The following is a 21,437-nucleotide window of genomic DNA, read 5'->3' as shown; positions in this document are numbered from 1 at the left end:
TTCATTGCCTGCCCTACAAAATGCATCTGCTCCCCATAAAGTAGAAATGCTCAACGTTATCCATCAGCACAGGGCAGGGATTGAGCCTAGAGGCAGTAAGCAAATGACTGGAGGAACACACACAGCCAGTGGCTCAGAGCTCCACCCCTGGGGTATACTTGCACAAGTGCATCCACCGGGGCGGACAGACGGCTTTGTGGCAGTTCGAACTTAGAAATGGAACGCTACCGAGCAGTGAAGACGAACACAGCACAGAGGACAGTCTCAAACCTGGGGGCCTGCGAGAGAAGCTGGACACAAGGATCCAAACTGCACAGACCATGCCTATGAAGTTTGCAAGCAGACGATGTGATCTGTGGTCTAGGAAGTCAGGACGGTGGTCACCTTGGAGGGCATGAGGGGGTGTTTATTTCTGGATCTGGGTGGTCAGGTACATTGGTCATTCATGCACTTGTCTCTAAGTATTCCCAAGGACAGTCCCCCTGGCCTCCTCCCCAGACAAGGGCCAGCCTCCTCGGTCTGGCCGGTGTGTGTTTCCTGGGGAAGGGGAGGCTCTGGGCTTCTGCCACTGATAGGGAGAATGATGCCACCCACAGGCTCCTGTGCAGTCACCCCTAGGACACCCAGGAGGCCTCCTGCTCTGTGGGCAGGTTATTCCCAATCGCCCAGTGCGGGGATGCTCTATCTACGAGATGAAAACATCGGGTCCAGAGTTGTTAAGGAGCTTCAGGCTCCCCAGGGCAGTCCCACCTGGAGACGCTCCTCCTTGAACTGAGCACTGTGGCCTCTCCCTCCACCACCTGAGGAGTGGGCAGTGGGCCTGCAGACCCTCCCCAGCTTCTCCCTCTGTCTCTCTGTCCCACCACAGAGAGGCTGGCCCCTCTCCTGGGCTCTCCAGGGGCCCCACAGCCTGCGGTGGACCTCATGGGAGGGCCTGGCCACTCCCTCCTCCTGCTGCTAGGCTGGAGCCCAGGACTCTCCCGGAGCTCAGAAGGCAAAGCCCACCAGACCCCTTCCCCTGAAGTAGGTGGGCGCTGGGCAGGGGTCGAGCTCTGGAGTTGGCAGGACGCTGTCCTCCCAAGCACAGGTGACAGTAACCCGCTCCAGCCAGCTGCGCTCCGTCACCATGGCAACAGGTCCTGCTGCGCTGGGCGGGTACCCGTGGGGCCAGAGACAGTTCTTGTGGCCCAAGTGCTGGCGGTGGAGAGGGCAGGACGGGCTGATCTTTCCCTTCTCTGAGGGGCTCCATCCGTCTTCCTGGGCTTCCCCGGCACACTGAGGTCGGCCTCATACCCTCCCAGACTCGCTGGGTTTCCTAGGGTGGCCTGGTGGGGGCCTGGATTGTCTAGGAAGTCACCAGCGCCCCGTGGTATTGACCCAGGGACCAAGCACTGTCCTGGCCGTTTGGTGGGGCCCTTGCCTAACCTTGGGGTCTAGCTGGGGTGCAAGCGGCGCGCCCGCCGCCCCCCTCTCCAGCCCTGGCCCCGCCTCCAGGCCACGCCGCCTGGGCTCAGCCCCGCCCCCCCGCCCCCGGAGGCGGAGGCGGGGGCGGGAGGGCGGTGCGGGGGGGGGGGGTGTGCGGGAGTGTGTGTGGGGGGAGGGGGTGCGGGGGGGACCTCTCTGGTTTGGGGCCGTGATCTTACTTTCCTGAGGGAAGCTCAACAGCCAAGAGTGCCTCCTCACCATGGAGAAGACTTGAGTTGCGTCCTCCTCACGGGCCGCTCAGTTCCCGGCTGGGAGCGGGAAGGGCGGGGGAGGAATTTGTCCCCAAGGCCGTCCTGGGTCGTGCTGCCCAGGTAGCTGGGAGATGAGATGAGACTGACTGACCCCACACGGGAGGGTGAGCACGGAAGTCCTGGGGTCAGAGGGAAGCCTGGCACCCCAGGCCAGGAGTTGAGGTCATTCTGAGACCCCTCTAAGGCTGGAGGGTGCTCTCAGCCCTGCCCCCCACCCTGCCCCCAAGCCACTGCCTGGGCCGCAGCTACCAGGGTGACCACTGGCCTTGGCCCCCACAGGAAGGCACAGCACAGGTGGTCAGTTATGCATTTGCAGGTTATTATTAACCAGGCAGTGACATCACCAGCAGCCAATAGGAGCAGGGTTTATTTCCAGGCTGACAGCTTGATAACGGTTAATTTTAGCTGGATCTTCTTTCCCCAGCCTCATGAAACCTCAGCCAGCCAAAGAGGGGGTTGCCTGTGTCTCCCCAGACAGCTCATGGCTGGGGGCACCTGGGGGCGTCGGGAGGGACTAAGGGGGCAGGCCTGTACCCCTTCCTCCTGCCCTACTCCTCAGAAGGTGGGCTGTGAGGCTGCACCAGGCTGATGGGCCTCTTCTTTGCTCAGCCCACCCCCCCAACACACACACCCATACCCCCGGTTGCTATGGGGGCCATTGTGACAGGTGGCTCAGATTTGGGAGGAGGGCAAGGGGGAGGGGGAGGGGGGGCACAGAGGTGGGACCCAGCTGGCTTCTGTCCAGAAGTGACACGGTCCTGGCTCAGGCCTTCTGAACTGACTGTAAGTTCTGCCCTCCTTGGCTGTGACCTTGGGCACGGTGGTTTGCCTGTCTGTGTCCGGTGGACTCTTGGTCAATGGGTGCTCGGCGGCCTGGTAGCCCACCCAGCGCTTGGTGAACTCCCAGTGCTTGGTGACTGGGGTTCTGTAGTATTTAGTATTCAGCACTAGTCAATGACCAGTAGTTACTAAGTACTATGCAGTAGGTGGTACTTGTTAGTTTTCAGGGCTATGCAGTGGTTAGGGCTTCTTTAGCACTGTTGGCATGTTATTATTCAGCATTATACCTTATTTACTCTCATGTCCAAGTGAACTCGAGTATCTCCGGGTGGTGGCGGCCGAGGGGCCAGGCCCCCAGGGCCCTGCAAGGCAGCCCAGCTGCCGGTGGATGGGGCACATCCTGGGGACACAGAGGCACTTTGGAGAAACCACCTGAGACCCCCGCCGGGGGCCGGCATGCTGGACCTTCAGGGAGGATGCTGCATTCCACCAGCAGTGGCCACCGCCCTGGGCAGCATGGCCTCCTGGCACAGCTTAGCCCCAGGGTGACTTAGTTCCCATGGGGCTGACAGCAGTGGGTGAGCCAGGAGCGGCTGGGTGCAGCTCAGACCTGCTGGGGGGCTGGTCTGCAGGCAGCCCAGGGTCCTGGGTGCTGGTGGCCTCTCTGGGGAAGTTGGGGTGGACGTCCCCAGGGACCTGGGCCTCCTGCAGTGGTTTGGCCCATCCCAGCTTCATCCGATCCCAGTGTCTCCCAAATCCCTGCTAACCTTCAGGCAGGAGGGATGCATCAAATATAGAGGGCAGCTGGGTGGGGGTGGGGTGGGTCTCCATTGCTTGCCAGGAGTTTATTTTTAATCCTGGCTCCTGTTTGATAGGATCAGCAGCACTTGGAAGTGCCCGGAGTCATCTGTGAGCCCCTCCCTGCCCAAAACGGTTAGGAGTGCCTCTGTCTGTAGGGGCAGACCACCCCCTGCCCCCCCCCCCCCCCCCCCGCCCATGACAGCCCCAGTGGGAGAGCCTGGGCTGGAGAGACTGGCTTGGCCCATGACCACTGCCCTGGGCCCCTTTACCAGCTGACCTGCTGGGGGTCACATCTCTGAGGGCTCTCTCAGGCATTGCCCCAGTGGAAGGTGCTGGACACTGGGCCTCTGCTCTCACCCACTCACCTTGCTTGACCTTCTCCCAGACCTTGTGATGACAAAGATGAAGCAGACAGGAGTGGTTGACTGATGGGAGATGTGGCCATGGGGAGAGATGCTAGTGGGTCAAGGGGCCTGCACACTTGGTTTCCACACAACACAGGACTGCCCATTCCTCTCCTTAAAACCCCGGTCTGCCCAGGACCCTCCGAGATCCCCCTGCCCCCACTTTCTGGAGGACCGGCCCGCTGGTGGCTCGGCACTCGGATCACACTGGGGCCGGGAGCGAGGGGAACTCTGCTTCGTGGGAACCCCTTCCCACTCATGCCCACCAGGGCAGCCTGGGAAGGTATCAGTGGGCTCTGGGGACAGACTTGGAATGTTCCCTGCATGGAGAGAGGCCCATTCTTTCCACGAACCTCAGAGGGCGGGTGGTTGAGGTGGATCTGCTAAAGAGCTTCAGGCCACTTGGCCAAGCTGAGGGGACCCTGGAGACACGGTTTTCAGGCCATATCATGGGGCCTGGTTGGGGGCATGCCAGGGTGAGCCCATGTGGCAGACACACGGGGACAGGGGGCCTGAAAGCAAGCCGACTCCAGGGTCCCAAAGGAGGAAGGACCTGCAGGTCCTGGCCATACTGGGGAGACAGAACAGGTTCATTTGTTCATTAGGAACCAACCACATGCAGGGCCGGGTCTGGCCCTTGGGAGAGGCGGGCCAGGGCCATGGCCCAGACCCTAGCCTCAGCCCCTGCCCCTCCTGGTTGAGGCCTGACCTGCCGTTTCCTGTCCCTGGGGCTGGCCCCATCCCCAAAGACCTCCTTTTATGTTTGGAGTGCCTTTCCACCTCTTCTCTCCAGGAGTGCCTGAGCCTGGCGACTTGGCCTCTGCTTCATCCGTCCTCCATCTCTTGCTGTTTCTCTCCCGTTGCCTCTCTCCATCTCTGCCCCTCCCTCCCTTCCGTCTCCCTCCCCGTGCCCCGCGCTCCCCGCGCCTCGGGCTGGCGGTGGTCTCTCCGCTTGCACTCCCTCCGGGTGCGGGTGCGTCTGGAGTCCGCGCCTTTGCAGCTCGCTCCCTCGCCGCATCTTCCTCTCGCGTCCCTGTCGCGCCCGCGCGCGTCCGCGGGTCCCCGTATCCCTGCATCCCTCGCGTCCCCGCCCCGGCCCCGCCCGCCCCGCCCCCTCCCCCCCCCCCCGCCCGCCGGTACCGCATTGCCGTACTGCAGGGGCGCAGTGCATTGCGCCCGCTCCGTCAATAGGTGGACCCCCTCCTGGAGAGATAAAACCGCGGGCGCCGGCGCCGCCAGTCCCTCTGGCTGAGACCTCGGCTCTGGGTAAGGACGCTCGGCCTCCGGGGCTCCGCCTCCGTCCCCAGCCTTCCGCAGAGGGTCCTCTCTCCGGGGGAACGGACCTGGGGCAGAGAGGGGCCAGGCTGGCGCCTGGCGAGGCTGCGCTGCTCGCTCCGGGCTTCGTTCGGCCAGCCACCCCACGCGCCCGGACCGGGCACCAGGAGTCGGTCCCCGCGGGCGACCAGGGGTGGGCTGGGTGGATAAGGGCACCGCGGTGGTTCTTGTTTATGCGGTGGTGGCGTCTGGGGACCGGTCTTCTGGGCGCGGCGATCGTGTTGCAGCCATGACCTTGGGACTGGCTGGGGCCCTGCGGGATTGGGGCAGGGTCGTCAGTGCTGGGGGCTGCTGAGGGTGCCCTGCGGAGAGGGAGGCAGGGAGACCTGGGGGGCATTCGCCACCCGGCCCCACCCGGGCGGGCCCAGGAGGTGTCCACCTGGTGTCTGCACCCTAGGGTGCGCCGTTGGTGCCTGTTTTCCCTTGCCCGGCCCTCTGTTCCCTCCTGGGCTGCCTAGGTTTCTCCACTGACCTCCAGGATGGGGCAGGGGCTGTGACCCTGGGTGCTGACCAGAGGGAAAGGGGGAGGGGTGTCCCCCTGCCCCCACCAGGCTGCAAGCATCTCTGTCTGGCACTTGCTGAGCTTGGCTGCTGGGGCCAGATTCTTCCCTGCTCTGAAGAGCAGGGCCCCCACCTCCCTGTCCCCCAGTCTGCCCCCTGCCCAGGTCCGGGAGAGCCCAAGCTATTCTAGGCCCCTGATCTGGGCACCACCGCCCTGTGGGAGCCCTGGCCCAGCCTGTCTCCCTTGGTGCCAGCCTGCCTGGCAGGGATGAGGGGAAGATGGCGCCCTCCCTGCTTGAGGAGGGGAGTGGGGAGCACTGACCATTTCTCCATCATGGCAGCGCTGCCGGTGGGGGTGGGGTGCAGTGTAGGGCCCAAGACTCCTGGTGGGGAGCAAGCATCAGGGGACAGAGCACTGAAGAGCAGGGCAGGGTGACTCATCACCGGGCTCCTGACTGGTCATGGGGTTTGCCCAGCCTGGTGTTTCTCCGTCTCTTCGGGGGGGGGGTTAACCTCCTCAATGGGGGTGCTCTGTGGGTATGACACCCAGATATTTAGAGCAGATTGGACCGTTGGGGCTTAGCACCTGACCCAAATGGGCCAGGCACAGGCTGGGGGGAGGGGTCTTCCTGCCCCACCAAATGTGGGAACTTAGCCCCGGTGTAAGGACCAGATCTGGGGGCAGGGATATGTTTGCAACCTGTGCAGGGCGGTGTCTGCTGGCTTCCGCCTGAGGCTCTCCATCACCTGTGCCTCCACCCCAACTCACAGAATCACTGCTCAGCAGCCCCCCACCCTGAGCCACAGCGCTCCAGGCCGTTCCAGCCCCTCCCCACACCCTGGGCAGAATGGGCAAGGAGAAGACCCACATCAACATAGTGGTCATTGGCCACGTGGACTCTGGCAAGTCCACCACAACAGGCCACCTCATCTACAAGTGCGGAGGCATCGACAAGAGGACCATTGAGAAGTTTGAGAAAGAGGCCGCTGAGGTGAGCCTGCCCCCCTCCCCCATCCACTGGAGGACAGGTTCCCACGTGGTGGCTGGGCTGGCGCTTCCCTGACTGGGGCACATGGCTCAGCTGATCTCCTCCAGGGCAAGAAGGCATGAGCCCTAAAGGAACCTGCATGGGGGACAGGTATCTGAGAGAGCTCAGCTGGAGTGGCACGGGGGTGGGGTGGGGTGGGATGGGGGCAGCCTCTCTCTGAGGATGTGCTTGGTGTGGGCAAGGGATGGCCAGCTGGATCTGCCCCCTGGGGTGGGGGAGGGGACCTGGAGGCTGCATTTCTGCCCCACAGGGGTCCACATCAGGTTCTGGAACTCTCTGCCACGTTGGACTTGAGAACCCTGCACCCAGGGTGGGGTTCCTGTGTCCCCAGGGCTGAGGTCTGGGGCTGGAGGTGGTGCTGCCCTTACTTGTCCCAGGGCTGGGCCAGGACTCAGGGTGGCTATTAATAGCTGATTGATGGGCAGCCAGCCCATCAGCTCCATTTTCTCATGCTGGGCTGGGGAGGGCTGCTTGTCCACGGTGGTGCTCTTTGGGGAGGGGAGGTCCTGGTTGCCTGGTGAGGATGAGAAGGGCCCTGTTGACTGACCTCCTTTCTCTTAAGTGGCTGAGACCCATGGGTGGGAAGTGGCCACGGAGTGGGGTGGGGGACTCTGCTCTTTGCAACCTCTACCCCCACCCTGGGCTCCAGGAGAAGCCCCTGTCTGGGTGACTGTGAGGGTTCCGTCCTGGATGACAGAGGGGTCGGGGCCAGGGCCCAGGAAGAGTCAGTTGCTGGCCTGCGTTGACCCTGCTCAGAGTGTGTGTGTGTGTGTGGGGGGGTGTTGCGGGTTGCACTGGGCTGTCTCCCTCCGCGCCTGAGCCCAAAAGCTGCGTCACTCCCTCCTTCCCTGCGGGGTTGGCGCTGGGGGGAGGCTGTGGGTGTTTGCAGGATGTCTGGCTCAGGTCTAGCTGGGTCCCATCTGGGGCCTGTCTGGGTGGCCCTCCCTGCTGGGCAGCCTCCCTGGAGGGCAGAGCGCTGTCCATGCACAGCCCTGCAGGGGGATCTGCCCGCCTGGGCAGCAACCTCGGCCGCCGCTCTAAGGGCAGCTCTGGCCCAGGGCACCGGGTCTCGCTGGGTGGGGCACAGGTATTTGCAGGTGGAGCACAGACGGGGGGAGGAGCCTCGGAGCTATTTGGAAGCCTTGGCTGTCTGTAGAAAGGGATGGAAAGCCAGGCCCTTCCGTGCAACCTCATCTAATTTCCTTTATTTTCCTTAAAAAAAAAAATCAGAGGGTTATTTTTCTGGTTGGACACCTTGACAGTGGTGTTGTAGGCCTCTGGCTGACGCAGGGTGTGTGGGTGTTGGGGTGGCCAGCTTCAGATAAAGGGGCGCCCTCAGTCAGGGGAGGGGTTTCAATCGGTTGGTGGCTTCTCTGGGCGCCTGACTCCCAGGCCCTTGCGCCACCTACTGGCGGACGTTCAAATGGCAACCATCTAGGTGGCAGGAGGCGGGTCCTGGGGACACAGGGTGGCGGGGCCTGGGCAGGGCAGGGTGAGGTCTGGGTGTCCCTCAGAGGTGCTCGCATCTGGCTCCCTCATCCCAGAGATGGGCTCAGGGTCCTAGGGTCCCACGGGGGCCTCTCTGCTGTGACCTGCTCCCATGGCCCTGGGGGACCTGCCGGCCAGCTGGCTGAGTCCCGGGTCCCTCCAGATGGGGAAGGGCTCCTTCAAGTACGCCTGGGTGCTGGACAAACTGAAGGCCGAGCGGGAGCGCGGCATCACCATCGACATCTCCCTCTGGAAGTTTGAGACCACCAAGTACTACATCACCATCATTGACGCCCCCGGCCACCGCGACTTCATCAAGAACATGATCACTGGCACCTCCCAGGTGGGCAGAGCTGCGGGCGGCCGCAGGGGGGTCCCCAGGGTCCTTGAGGGGCAGTTGGGTTCCCTCCACTTCCTGGCCAGGGCACGATGCCCCTCACGTTTGTTGCCCCTCGCCCCACCTGGTACGGAGTCCCCCAGAGAACTGATTGGGTGCCCCAACATCTCAGCCAGGCAGGGGTGCCCATAAGGGCCACCGTTGCAGACAGACAGACAGACCCAGACAGTCAGACATCACCCGGCCGTTGACGCAGATGGATGAGCCCATGCCCGGGCGGCTGCCTGGGGGAGGGGTGGTGCCTGGGGCTCGCTGTGACTGACCTGCCGGACAGGCGGACTGCGCAGTGCTGATCGTGGCAGCCGGAGTGGGCGAGTTTGAGGCGGGCATCTCCAAGAACGGGCAGACCCGTGAGCACGCGCTGCTGGCCTACACGCTGGGCGTGAAGCAGCTCATCGTGGGGGTCAACAAGATGGACTCCACAGAGCCCGCCTACAGCGAGAAGCGTTACGACGAGATCGTCAAGGAGGTCAGCGCCTACATCAAGAAGATCGGCTACAACCCAGCCACTGTGCCCTTTGTGCCCATCTCAGGCTGGCACGGGGACAACATGCTGGAGCCTTCGCCCAACGTGAGTGCCCAGGACAGTGGGGGGGAGCTGCTGGGACCCCTCCCTGAGAACCCAGGGCACTGGGGTGTGCACGGGTCAGGCTAGGCCAGGGCAGAGCACAGGGTCAGAGGGCCTACGTCCCCTTCAGCTGTAGGAGCAGGGACACCTGGCCCTGTGGGCATCAGCCTGGTGAGGAGCCCAACGGTGTGAATTGTGCCCCCCAGCTCAGCCTCCCCATGAGGCCCGCAGAGGCCCCTTCTCTGGCCAGGGACACTCCCTCAGGTGGACAATGCAGGAGGAGCGACCTCCAGGTCCTAGGCCCAAGGGCTCTGTCTCTGGAGGGTTACTTTTCATCCCCCCAGGAGCCTCCCTGGGGGCTCGGAGCAGGTTCGGCTCTGGGAAGGGCCGGGGGCTGGCTCTCCATGGGTCGGTGGGGACGCTGTGGCTCAGGCAGCCTGTGTCTCAGGGACTCAGCAGGACGAGATAAGCCCGAGCCTGAGGTGGAGTTTTCAGAACCTGAGACCAAGCGCCTAGACGCAGTGAAGCCAGGGGCCACCCCGGCCCAGGAGGGTGGTCATCTGCTGTGGCCGGTGCTGCCGCCACCACACTGAGGGGGGACTGCCCTGCAACCCTGTGGTCAGGGGACGAGGCTGGGGACCCTGCCCCCCATCTTGCTGGGCTGCATGTTTGCATGTTGTAGGTCCCACACGGGATGTCATGTAGCAATGGGTGAGCTGACTGCACTGTCCACCCTCCTGGGGAGGCCGACAGAGCGCCGTCCCCCTGAAGTCCCGTTCCTGACCTGCTGCTCAGGGCGCTCTCAGCTGATCTGGGCTGTCTAGAGGACACAGTCTCTGGGAGTGGACTGGGCTGTGCTGCCGGCCCCCTCCCCTTCTCCCGGCCTGTGGCCAGCAGGCCAGGGGGGCCCCGTGCCAGGAGGGCGCTGGGTCTGCTGTCAGGAGAAGCCCTAGGCAGGGAAGGGCCAGCCGTGCCTGGAGATAGCTGGCTGTTGGGGGCCGAGGCTAGACTCTTTGCCTCTAGCCTGGCCACTGGCCAGACTCTGGGCCCTCCCTGTCTGGTGCCAGCCCTGCCCAGGGATCTGAGGAGGCAGGAAAGGGGGGGCTGAGCTGTGCTGGGCTCTGCTTGTTTTCCCAGATCTCCTTTCCCAAGGCTTCTGTGATGTTGGGAGTGTGAGCTGGGTGGTGGGGAGGGTGAGGGGTCAGCTGTGCGGCCCCTTGATGGACATGAACTGGCTTAGGGTAAACAGTCAGATACCTCCACCAGGGATCCTGGAGAGTCCTGGGGAGGCCGTGGGGCTGGAGTGTAGGGCAGGTGGGTGTAAGTGGTCTCGACCTCCAATGGATGCCCTCTTCTTCCTGTCCAGATGCCGTGGTTCAAGGGCTGGAAAGTGGAGCGTAAGGAGGGGAACGCCAGTGGAGTGTCCCTGCTGGAGGCTCTGGACACAATCCTGCCCCCAACACGCCCCACAGATAAGCCCCTGCGCCTGCCACTGCAGGACGTGTACAAGATTGGTGGTGAGTGAGGGTTCAGTGTCCCACACTTGCTGTGGGCACCTGGCCCAGCCCACCCTGGCGAGTTCTGCCCCTCACACCCCACTCCTCAGACCAGGGCCCTTGACAAGGGGCTCTTGAGGCCAAATTATCTGTCCCTCCCCCAGTGCTGTACACTTTCTGGGGGACCATCCATCCATCTGTCCATCCCCCATCCATGCTCCATCCACCCATCCATCCATCCATTCAGACAACTGTTTACCCCCACACATTCATCTGTCCATTCACCCATCCATTCATCTCCCTATCCATCCATCCAAACAGCCATCCATCTGTCCATTCACACAACTGTCTACCTCACACATCCATCTGTTCATCCACCATCCATCCGCCCACCCATTCACCCACCTGTCTGTCTGTCCATCCACACATCCGTCCACCCCTACCCATCCAACTGTCCATTCATCTGCCCAACCAACCATCCATCCATCCATCTCTCCACCCACCTACCCACTCCTACCGATTCATCCATCTGTCCAGGGTCTTCTCCCTTCAGATAAGCACTCAGCCCTGTGCCAGGAGCTGGTGGTACAAGGGTAAATCCCATGTCTCCTTCCCTCCATGACAGTTTCAGTCTTATGGGAGACACGCTCTACTCCAGGCATGAGAAATGCTCTTCATAAGATGACAGGAAACCATAACCAAGCACAAGGCCCACGAGGGGCACACTCCCACTCCGGGGGCTACGTGCAGGGCAGGGGTGTCACACTCACCCAGTGCAGAGAACAGCCACCAGCCGCCGGCTCTGTCATGCCACAGCCGGGGGCATGGGGGTGGAGCCCCCCTACACGCTAGGGGAGGCGAGACACCCACCGAGCAGACACCACCTCTCATGAGCAGGTCCGTGAGAAGTCTGGGGCACCTGTGCCCCTTTGGGGGTAGCCCCTGACACCAGCAACATCGAAGCTGGGCCAGGTGATCCAGGTGGGCTGGTCCTCAACCACCCTGAGGCTGCTGCCGCACCAGGAGGGGCCTCAGACAAGGGAGGGGTCCCTACAGTGCTCCCCCCGCTGGGGGACGGCGGCCACCTGGGGCGGGGACAGGCCTCCAGGTCCAGATGGGCTTCTCTTTGCCATGTTCCCCTGACTTCGCTCCTGCCCAGGCATTCCTGGGAAATCTCTCTCGTTCAGTCCCTTCTTTGCCTGACAGGGTCAGGGGAGCCTCTGCTTCTGTCGGAACCTCAGTGTCTGCCTTGTCTGGGGTCTCCCCGTGCCCCTCATTCCATCCCACCTGCTCCTCACAGCCCCCTTCCTCTCTACCCAGGCATTGGCACCGTGCCCGTGGGCCGAGTGGAGACGGGCATCCTTCGGCCAGGCATGGTGGTGACCTTCGCACCTGTGAACATCACCACGGAGGTGAAGTCAGTGGAGATGCACCACGAGGCTCTGAGTGAGGCCCTGCCCGGCGACAATGTTGGCTTCAATGTGAAGAACGTGTCGGTCAAGGACATCCGTCGAGGCAACGTGTGTGGGGACAGCAAGTCCGACCCACCCCAGGAGGCTGCCCAGTTCACCTCCCAGGTGGGCGGCTGGTCCCCCAAGGGCAGGAACAGGGCGGTCCTTGGCATTAGCAGAGTACTTGATCCCCTCTGAGGCTTGCTCTTGGGAGAACCAGACCCTTGCTTTACAAAGGAGGCCATCAAGGCCTGGAGGGCTTGGGTCAGGGCTGGGGGCACTCGCAGGAAGAGCAGATGCTGGGGTGGGCCCAGGCCTTGTTGCTCCGAGCCTCAGTGAGGTCCCGTCTGGGTCCTGAAAATGTTTTTATTTCTTGCTGGAGACGTCTGTGTAATATTTTATTCCCTTCATTTTCACTGCACCCTCTTTGATCACCTCTTCACGTGACGACAGTTTTAAAAATTGGCTCCCATGAGATGTAACTGTAGTACTTGAGGTCCAGTTTCTCATCCTGCCTCAGCTCTGGCCAGTGCAGACAGCATAAGTCCTGTCCACTGGCCCTTCCCACAGCGCACCTGTCAGTTGTTTATCTCTTGTGGTTTGCCAAATGCTTCATGAGGACCCTGGTGTCCACGTCAAGGGTGTGGGTCCCCTGTAGCCTGACCTTCCTTCATGGCCAGCACCCAGGACCAGGGGATTCAAGCCTCCCTCGGCTCTGATGCCCTCCTTGCCCACCTGGGCATGTCTGACAGCCTTGTGCACATCTTCGCCCAGGTCATCATCTTGAACCACCCAGGGCAGATCAGCGCCGGGTACTCACCTGTCATTGACTGCCACACGGCGCACATCGCCTGCAAGTTTGCTGAGCTGAAGGAGAAGATTGACCGGCGCTCAGGCAAGAAGCTGGAGGACAACCCCAAAGCCCTGAAGTCTGGTGATGCAGCCATTGTGGAGATGGTCCCTGGGAAGCCCATGTGTGTGGAGAGCTTCTCTCAGTACCCACCTCTTGGTGAGCTGGGCAGGTGGTGGAGGGAGGTGCAGCCTGGATGGGGCTGGTCCCAGCTTCGGCAGAGGACCACGGTGGGGTGGGGTGGGTGGGGAGGTGTCCTTCAGTTTGCTGTGACCTCCAGCCTCCATCTCTCCATGTCATGGAGCATAGGTGCCCTGCTGGTCAGCTTGGGGAGGAAGGCTCCAGGGCCACAGCTAGTCTGGGAGCAGAACTAGGACTGACTGCTGGACGTCAGCGGGACACAGATATCCCTAGGATGACCCACAGGCCTATATAAGAGAGCTGCCTTGTGCAGGTTGCGGGCCCTCGCAGTATCAACTGAAAGGGTCTACCCCTGGCCAGGCGTGTCATTGGACCCCCACAACGCCTGGGGGGGGGCGGTCGTTCCTGCCGCCAGAGGAGGAGACCAGAGCCTTAGAGACATTCTCGCTCTAGCATCTCACAGTCCTCGGGCTGCGGACCCCACCACCCGCCCCCAGAAACGGGCCCGGGAGGGAGGATGCTGTGAGATGGAGTGCGCCTGCGCTCGGCATCCCGGCCGGGGCGGGCGGGTGGGGGGGCTGGGGCAGGGGCGGGGCCCTGCTCGCCCCTCACTCCCGCTCCCCGCAGGCCGCTTCGCGGTTCGCGACATGCGGCAGACGGTGGCTGTGGGCGTCATCAAGAACGTGGAGAAGAAGAGCGGTGGCGCCGGCAAGGTCACCAAGTCGGCGCAGAAGGCGCAGAAGGCGGGCAAGTGAAGCGCGGGCGCCCGCGGCGCGACCCTCCCCGGCGGCGCCGCGCCCCGCCCCCGGCCCCGCCCCCGGCCCCGCCCCGGCGCCCCGCCCCCCCGCCAGGCGCATGTCTGCACCTCCGCTTGTAAGAGGCTCTCGGTCAGCGACTGGATGCTCGCCATCAAGGTCCAGTGGAAGTTCTTTAAGAGGAAAAGCGCCCCCGCCGCCCCCGCTTCCGCGCCCAGCCTTCGCCGCGCTCAGTGCCCGTTTTACCAATAAACTGAGCGACCCCAGATCCGTGTGCGCCTGCTTCTGGGTGGGGTGGGGTGGGGTGGGGTGGGGTGGGGGCCGTCCGCCCCGCGCTCTCCCCCGGCCCCTTCTCCTCCGTGTTCCACGTACTCCATCACCGCTGCCGGTGGCCTGGCCGGTGTCCTCCCGCGCTGCCCAGGGTGGATGGTGGGGCGGGGGCCACCACACCCTGTGGCCCCGCACTGGAGGCCTGATCCGAACTCCAGCTGGTCTGGTTTGCAGTGGGGGTGGGGGGCTTTGGAAATGCCCTCCTGGGGGCGTCCAGCACAAAGAATCCACAGAAGGGGGCTGAGTGTTTTGTAGGTCTCTCTGAGCACCAGAGGAGAGCTGAGGGCTCCGCCCCCGTGATTGTCACACACGGGTCTTCACTGGGTTCCTGGCTTCTGTGGTCTCGGTCCCCTACTAGCCAGTCACATGTGGCTGGAGAGGAGCACCCCATGCATCCTGCTCTTCAGCTGGGCCCTGGGCACACCCAGGAGCTCCAGTCCCCAAAACCCTAGAGAGAGCCCTGACTTTGGTCAGCAAGGACAGGAGTTGGGGATGGCAAGACTGCTCTCCGCCCACAGCCATCCTGCTCCAGAATAGCAGCGCCCTGCTGTGTCAGGGGTTGTGCTGCAGAAGGAGCCTATCCCGGTGTGGGGCAAGGCGGTGGGCAGATTCCCCAACCGTGCTCACAGTAGGGGACTGGGCTGGGGGCTCCCCTCCAGGGTGAGCAGCAGGCCAACCACGTAAGTGTCTAGGGTTGCTGCAATGCAAGACCTCAAACTGGCTTAAAACGACAGAACCCTCCTCTCCCCCGCCGAAGTCACCATGATTGGGACAAAATTCAGGCATTGGTAGGGCTGTGCTCCCCCCAGAGGCTCTAAGGAGGGTCCATTCCTTGCCTCTGGCAGCTTCTGGTGGCTGCCAAAGTTCCTCGGCTTGCGGCTGCCCCACTCCAGACCCCGCCCCACGGTCACAAGGCTTCTCCTCTGTGTGTCCAGTCTCCATCGGCTTCCCTTTATAAGGATGCATGTGACCAGCCCACGTGATAACCCAGCGTAGTCCCATCTTGAGACCCACAAAGGAGTTGCTTCTGCAAGCCCTTCCTGCCACACAGGCCACATCACAGTTTTGGGGGCTGGGGCCTGAAATCCGCGGGGGCATATCCAGGCCACTACACAGGGGGAGGCTGCCGGCTGGAGAGATGGGCGCACATGGTTCAGAGGTGTCTCCCCACCTGTCCCAAAGTGGGCCTGGGTCTCAGGAAGTTGCATGCACAGTGGGACAAGAAGGAAGAGCCAAATTGCTCTTTGACGCACAGAGGCCTCCACGGAGGGGGGCCCGAGTAGGAAAATACAGACACGGGGAGCCCAGGCAAATTTGTTTCAGATAAACAGTGAATAATTTTTTAAAATTTATTTTTATTTATTTATTTTTAAAGATTTTATTTATTCATTTGAGAGAGACAGAGACAGAGCACAAGCAGGGGAGATGCAGAGGGAGAGGGAGAAGCAGACTCCCCGCTGAGCAGGGAGCCCAACATGCGGGACTCGATCCCAGGACCCTGGGATCATGACCTGCGCCGAAGGCAGACACTTAACCATCTGAGCCCCCCAGGCGCCTTGTGAATAATTTCTTAATATAAATATGTCACATACAGTATTCACACAGAAAAAGTATTTATTCTTTATTGGGATTCGAACCTGACTGTGTATTTTGTCTGCAACTCTACCTTAGGAAACCAGGTGTTTCCTGATGCTCTCCTGGCCCCCCACATGGACTACTGTTGCTGGGGGGAGACCTGGTGACCTGCAATGCCTGCCCCAGGAAGCTGTCCTTATAGGCTTGGCCCAGTTAGGATTGGGGTCAAATCAAAGAAAACTGTCAGCCTGGGACAGGGTAGGAGTGAACAGCAGCCCCATTGGGGTGGAAGGACTGTGTGGTCCATCATGGGCCCCTCACGCTCCCACCCAGCTGCTGTTGGCCACTCCGGCTCGCTCTGGGAACCCTGGTCACTCAGATACCACAGGTGGGGAGATACCAGGGCATCCTGCCCACCAGAGGTCTGCGCTTGGGGCCCCTGTGCTGGCCCCCCAGGTGGGTGCGTTTCTGGGATGGGGTCACGAATGCTTCCAGGTTCACAGACTCCTGGGAGGGTGTGGAGACGGAGGTAGGAGCACTCCCTCATTCCCACCAGAGTCTGAGGCAGAGGAGGGTCCTGGCCGGGGTCCGGCACAGGGTTTCCGGGGAGGGTCTCAGCACTTTGGGGCCCGTTCTGGGGTGAGGTGATGAAGGCAGGGCTGGGAAGTTCTACGCACCTGGATCTGAAGTTTGGCAGGGTTCTGGGTCTCGCTGCGCCCCTGGCGCCAGGCTCACAGTGGGGCCCATGGGCGGCCAGGGAACCTGGGGCCTCAGCCTGGTGGGGTGCAGAATCTCTGGGCACCCACCGGGGGGCAGCACACCTCCCCAGGCATTTCCCTCCTGCCGTCCAGCCCTGGGGGGCTCCCCTGTCCAGCACTTTCCAGCTGGGGGGGTAGGCCCCAGGTTTCCCTGCATCTGCCCACACTCAGAGGGCAGGGCTGCTGGGGGCCAGTGGGCCTGGCCACACCTCGGGCTTGGACGCCGGGTGGGGGGGTGCCGCCTCTCACAAGGGGAGGGCCGGGGAGGGCACCAGCACAACCTCCTGTGCGACGCCCGGGGCCATCGGTTCTCGTAGATGCACACAGCGTCATCCCACATCTCGGGGCCCCTGGAGAGCCCCGTGTATAAGAGAGAGCCGTCATGACAGAGAAAAGGCCTTGGTATTGCCGAGCACACCATTTTGATCTCTAAGGCCTTCTAGAAGGTTCTTTGGTGCCTGGGCTGAACTTTGAGAGCTGCTGACATCAGCAGCAGTGCTGCTCACTGTGTGTGGCTCACCGAGCCACAGCAAACCCCCACTCACAGGTGCAGCCCGCTGCCTCCCCTGCCATCTCTGGCTGTCAGCCCCGCTTGCTCCCTGGAGCTTGGGTATGGCTGCAGGGGTGAGGCGGAGGGCAAGCTTGGGGCACAGAGGGAGCTGGGGGCCCTCCTTTGGTCCAGTGGTGGGTGGGCCCTTTCCCACGGCAGGCGGGGGGGCAGCTGAGCTGGGTAGGGGGCAGAGTGTCAGCTTGGGGAGCCCCGAGGGCAGCTGGATGGGGCCGTGGGTGTGGGGGGGCTCGACAACCTCAGGGCTGGGGGCCCCAGCTGGGACACGGGTCAGCACTCACGGAGGGTTTGTGTGCCTGGGCTGCGGAGGAGGATGTGGAGGCCCAGGGAGGTACCCCGCCTGCCAGCCACCCTGCTGGCTCGGGCCCAGGCTCTGTGAGGCAGCACCTGAAGCCAGGGCCTTGGGGCCAGGGGCTACCACTCTGCTGGGCTCTGAATAATTTTTTTTAAAAGATTTTATTTATTTCTTTGTCAGAGAGAGAGGGAACACAAGCAGGGGAGGGGCAGAGGCTGAGCAGGAAGAAGCAGGCTTCCCGCCAAGCAGGGAGCCCAATGCGGGACTCGATCCCGGGACCCTGGGATCATGACCTGAGCCAAAGGCAGACGCTCAAGGACTGAGCCCCCCAGGTGCCCCTGGGCTGTGAATAATTTAAAGCAGGAGCCACCAGGACCCAGTTGGCAGCTTCACTGTTCACTTTGGGTGCCTCTGAAAAATTCATGAGTCCTCGAGCCTGTGGGGTCCTGCTGAGCTGGCCAAATCGGATCTGTCTCCTGCCCTTGTCTGCTCAGGGCTCCTGGTGCCCTCCCCTCGAAGCAGAAAACATCTTCTCGTCCCCCCCCACCTCAGGGTCCAGGGTGGTCCTGGCAGGGACAGTTCTGTGTCTGAACAGTAGTTTTAGGCCCCAGCAATGGGGTTTTGGGGTTTCTCACAAGGGAGTGAGCAGCAGTGGGTGCATCTCCGAGTGGGACATGGGTATGCCAGATCACATCTGTGCATCTCAGGTGTGTACCCAGTGTAGACTCTGTGCACCTGTGTGAGCGTGATCTGGTTGTGGAACTCTGCACATCTCTGTGGGGCGTGGGGAGAACTTGGTGGGGAATCCTGGCACTCTTGGGAGCTGGTGCAGTGAATGAATGCATGCATATGTGTACAAGTGGTTGTAGGCGTGTGTGCATGTGCACGTATGTATGCACGTGTGTGCGTGTCCACTTGGATACGTGTTTGTGCATGCTCAAGAGAGGGCACACGCACATGCATATATGTGCATGAGTGTGTGCATGCATGCACACTTGATCGCACGTCGCAGCCCTCCCTGCCCTGCCGGCTGGCTGTCAGCACCAGAGCTGAGCCCTGAGAAGCATCTGAGATCGGCTGGATCCAGGCTGTGCTGGGCACTTTCTCTGTCCTGTGGCCTCGCAGGCAGAAGCTGGCTGGGGCAGTTGGACCGTCAGGGGTATGATCTCTGCCGGGGTGAGTCAGTGGGGGATGGAGAATGGTGTCAGTAAGAGATGCAGCTGTCTCCTTCCTGGCTTTACTTGCTGCCCCAGTGTCTCACTGTGGGGTCATCTGGGGAGGACGTGCAAGCAGGGGCAGCCTTGAGTCAAGAACAGCTCAGACACGGTCTTGGGGCCTGGGGCCCGGCCGCTGTGACTGCCAACATGGAGGCCCAATCAGCCTCATCACACCACGGTCTGGGCCTGGACGGTGGGCTGAGTGGGGGCCCCAGGCAGGGGTGGGGCAGGTGAGAGAGCGTCCAGGTTCTGCTTCTCCTGTGTCCACCTTGGGCAGAGTGGATGGACCTGGAGAGGTCAGTGGAGCAAGGGCCAAATCACTCCCTGGGCTGTCTCTCTGAAGACACTTGGTGAAGTGGGTGCTGCCAGCTCTGGGTAGGAAGGGAGCTTTGCACCCGCAGGCTCCATGGAAGGGGCATGGGGGGCTGTGGGCTGGGCTTGTGCCAGCCCCGCGTGCCTGATGGGCCCGGTGGGATGCCTGGGGTCTGGTGACTGCCAGCCGCCCTTTGAAGCCTCGCCGGTCAAGCAGGCTGGGGCCCCTGGGTTCCAGGGCTCAGCCACCTGGAAAGTGGAGGGCATCGCTGAACCAAAGCGGGGGCTGGAGGACGCACAGAGCCATGGGAGAGGTGGAGAAGAGGAGCTGTGCCCCTGAATCCCATGGTGGGCAGTGGTAACATTTCCCCTTTCACCTCCTGGTCTGTGAGCAAAGCTGATGCCCCCCAGAGTGGGCGGGGCCTGGACGGCAGCTCTGCACACCTGCAGGGCTGAGGCTCTCTTGGAGGGCTGCTCCTGGGACGTCGGCTGCCTTTGACGCTCTCTTCTCCCTGTGTTTACTCTGAGCGTCTCCCAACACCCAGGCTCTTCATCTTGGTTGAGGAAAGCAGTGCATGTTGGAAATGCGACGCACTCAGAGCCAGCCCTGGAATGGATTCATTTATTTTTACTTTAATGCTTATATAATGCTTGTTCATGCTAGGCATTGTCTAACTGCTTCACAAACTTTAACTCATTGCACTGTTGTAAGAACCCTGTGATGTATGTATTATTATTTTCCCCCCATTTACAGGCTAAGAAGTCGTGGTACAGAGAGGTTCAGCAACCTGCCTAAAGCCACATGTGTGAATTAAGGCTATAAACTGTGAAATATAGCAAAGACTCCATTGTTCTGTCATGGGATAAAAGTAGTGTTTTGTCGGCAAGCTAGAACATGACGACCTGGAAGGTGCAGGGCTACTGTGTTGAACTCTGATGATGAGCTGGTGATGAGCCTGACTTGCTGCGTCTTGGTGACGCTGTGTGACCTTCACACAGATACTTGCTGGCCCAAAGCCCTTTGGGGTGGGGGTTTGCCCTCCTTCCCAATGTTCCAGATTCCTGCCTCCTTTCCCATGAAAATTCTCATCCCTTGGCTTGGGTATTGTTAGGAGCTTTAGGGAGAAAAACCCATGTATTTGCACTAGTTCACACTAAGGTGTGGATGGCTAACTTACAGAACAATTTGCATTTTAAGAGAAGACCTTGTCAACCTAGATCATGGTGTCCTCAGCACCACTGACATGCGGGGGTAGAGAATTCTCTGCCGTGGGGGTGGGCGGGCTTTCCTGTGCACTACAGCAGGCCTCCACCCACTAAGTGCCAGAAGCACCTGCCCTAGTCACGACAACCAAAGATAGCTCTAGACATTACCTGACAGAGCTGCCCCTAGGTGAGAGCGCCTGGCCTACATGGATCCCCTTTCTGTGGGTGGGACGCCAGGAAGGGAGAGGCTCAGCATGTCTGAGCTGGGGGGATGGACAGATTCTTCTCTTCAACTGCAACCTGTGTGTGGGGGTCTGTAGAACGTGAAGGAAGAGGGTTAAGTGGCAGGCTGGGATTGCTGGGGCACCTTCCTGACCTCCCCTGGACACCACTCCGAGCTGGATGCTGCTTGGGACGTTTTGCAGCTCTACTCTGTTCAGTGCCCCGGCAGCCCGAAGGTGGGAGCTTTTTCTCTCCACTTGGCCAGTGAGGAGCCCGGAGCTCTGCTCAAGGTCTCAGAGCTCAGACGAGCTCGCAGGTCATCTCAGGGCTGTGCTCTGCAGCAGCAACACCCTGCCTTCAGTGAGGCTGTGGGATGGAGCCTGGCAGGGTGGTTCATCAGGGGCCAGCCGGAGAGCCCTCTGTGTTGGCTGAGGACTCCAGCTCTGTCTGGGCTGATGTGTCCCTGGTCTGCTGGCCAGAGAGTCCAGGCTTTCTGTCCCATCCCCTTAGCTTAGCATGTGGTGACCTTGTCCTGGGTGAGGGGGTGGCTGGGGGACTCTGACAGCCCATGGGCCCTGCCCCAGGTTGGACAGCTCTGTCCAAACCCTACTGGACATCTGGCCAAGCAAGCAAGGCACTTAAATGAGCCTGGGCCAGCAGTGGGCGGGCAGCCAGGACCCAGATGCTGACAGCCTGTGTGTGGGCAGGCAGCTGACCGCTCTGCTGGCAGTCTCCGTGGCACTGAGTTCCAGCTGCCCATGCCCTCCCATGGACTGCCCCTGCAACCCCTGAGCCCCACAAGCCCCAGACCGGTCATCGAGGGCACATCCTGGTGGAGGCTCCAAGCGATACCTAGTCCTAGAACAAAGTGACTGTCATTCAAGGAATGTTGAAGAGCAGCTCTGTGGGCTGGGCTGGGGCTGTGAGTGTGCAAGGGTGTGAGTGTGTGCATGAGGGTGTGAGTGTGTGCATGGGGCTGTAAGTGTGTGCACAGGGCTGAGGGTGTGTGCACGAGGGTGTGAGTGTGTGCATAGGGCTGTGAGTGTGTGCACGGGGCTGAGAATGTGTGCACGGGGCTGAGAGTGTGTGCATGGGGCTCTGAGTGTGTGCACGGAGCTGAGTGTCTGCACCGCCTGTCCAGTGGAGGGATGAACAGGAGGCAAGCAAACACACAACAGTTTCAGAACTCACTGTGGAACCAG

The 21,437-nt window shown here is 61.6% G+C and overlaps 1 protein-coding gene across 1 annotated transcript; it reads left to right on the top strand.

Moving 5' to 3' along the window:
* The first annotated feature begins 4,910 nt into the window (after nucleotides 1-4,910).
* Nucleotides 4,911-13,752, top strand: EEF1A2 (eukaryotic translation elongation factor 1 alpha 2). Its single transcript, XM_028091173.2, has 8 exons — nucleotides 4,911-4,987; nucleotides 6,329-6,549; nucleotides 8,258-8,437; nucleotides 8,766-9,062; nucleotides 10,426-10,576; nucleotides 11,876-12,132; nucleotides 12,781-13,015; nucleotides 13,625-13,752. The coding sequence occupies exons 2-8, from the start codon at nucleotides 6,406-6,408 to the stop codon at nucleotides 13,750-13,752; spliced, it is 1,392 nt and encodes a 463-aa protein (XP_027946974.1). The 5' UTR covers nucleotides 4,911-4,987; nucleotides 6,329-6,405.
* The last annotated feature ends 7,685 nt before the right edge of the window (nucleotides 13,753-21,437 follow it).

The sequence above is a fragment of the Eumetopias jubatus genome, unplaced genomic scaffold (assembly GCF_037043125.1).
Source record: "Eumetopias jubatus isolate StellerSeaLion01/CBP00866 unplaced genomic scaffold, mEumJub1_p1.0 scaffold_9, whole genome shotgun sequence".
NCBI lineage: Eukaryota > Metazoa > Chordata > Mammalia > Carnivora > Otariidae > Eumetopias > Eumetopias jubatus.
This window is presented reverse-complemented; position numbering and strand designations above follow the sequence as displayed.

Excerpts from the sequence above, each read along its gene's own strand:
- EEF1A2 (XM_028091173.2), top strand. The coding sequence starts at position 6,406 with ATGGGCAAGGAGAAGACCCACATCAACATAGTGGTCATTGGCCACGTG. Across the intron at positions 9,063-10,425 it reads TGCTGGAGCCTTCGCCCAAC|ATGCCGTGGTTCAAGGGCTG; the intron begins GTGAGTGCCCAG and ends CTTCCTGTCCAG. Across the intron at positions 13,016-13,624 it reads CTCTCAGTACCCACCTCTTG|GCCGCTTCGCGGTTCGCGAC; the intron begins GTGAGCTGGGCA and ends CGCTCCCCGCAG.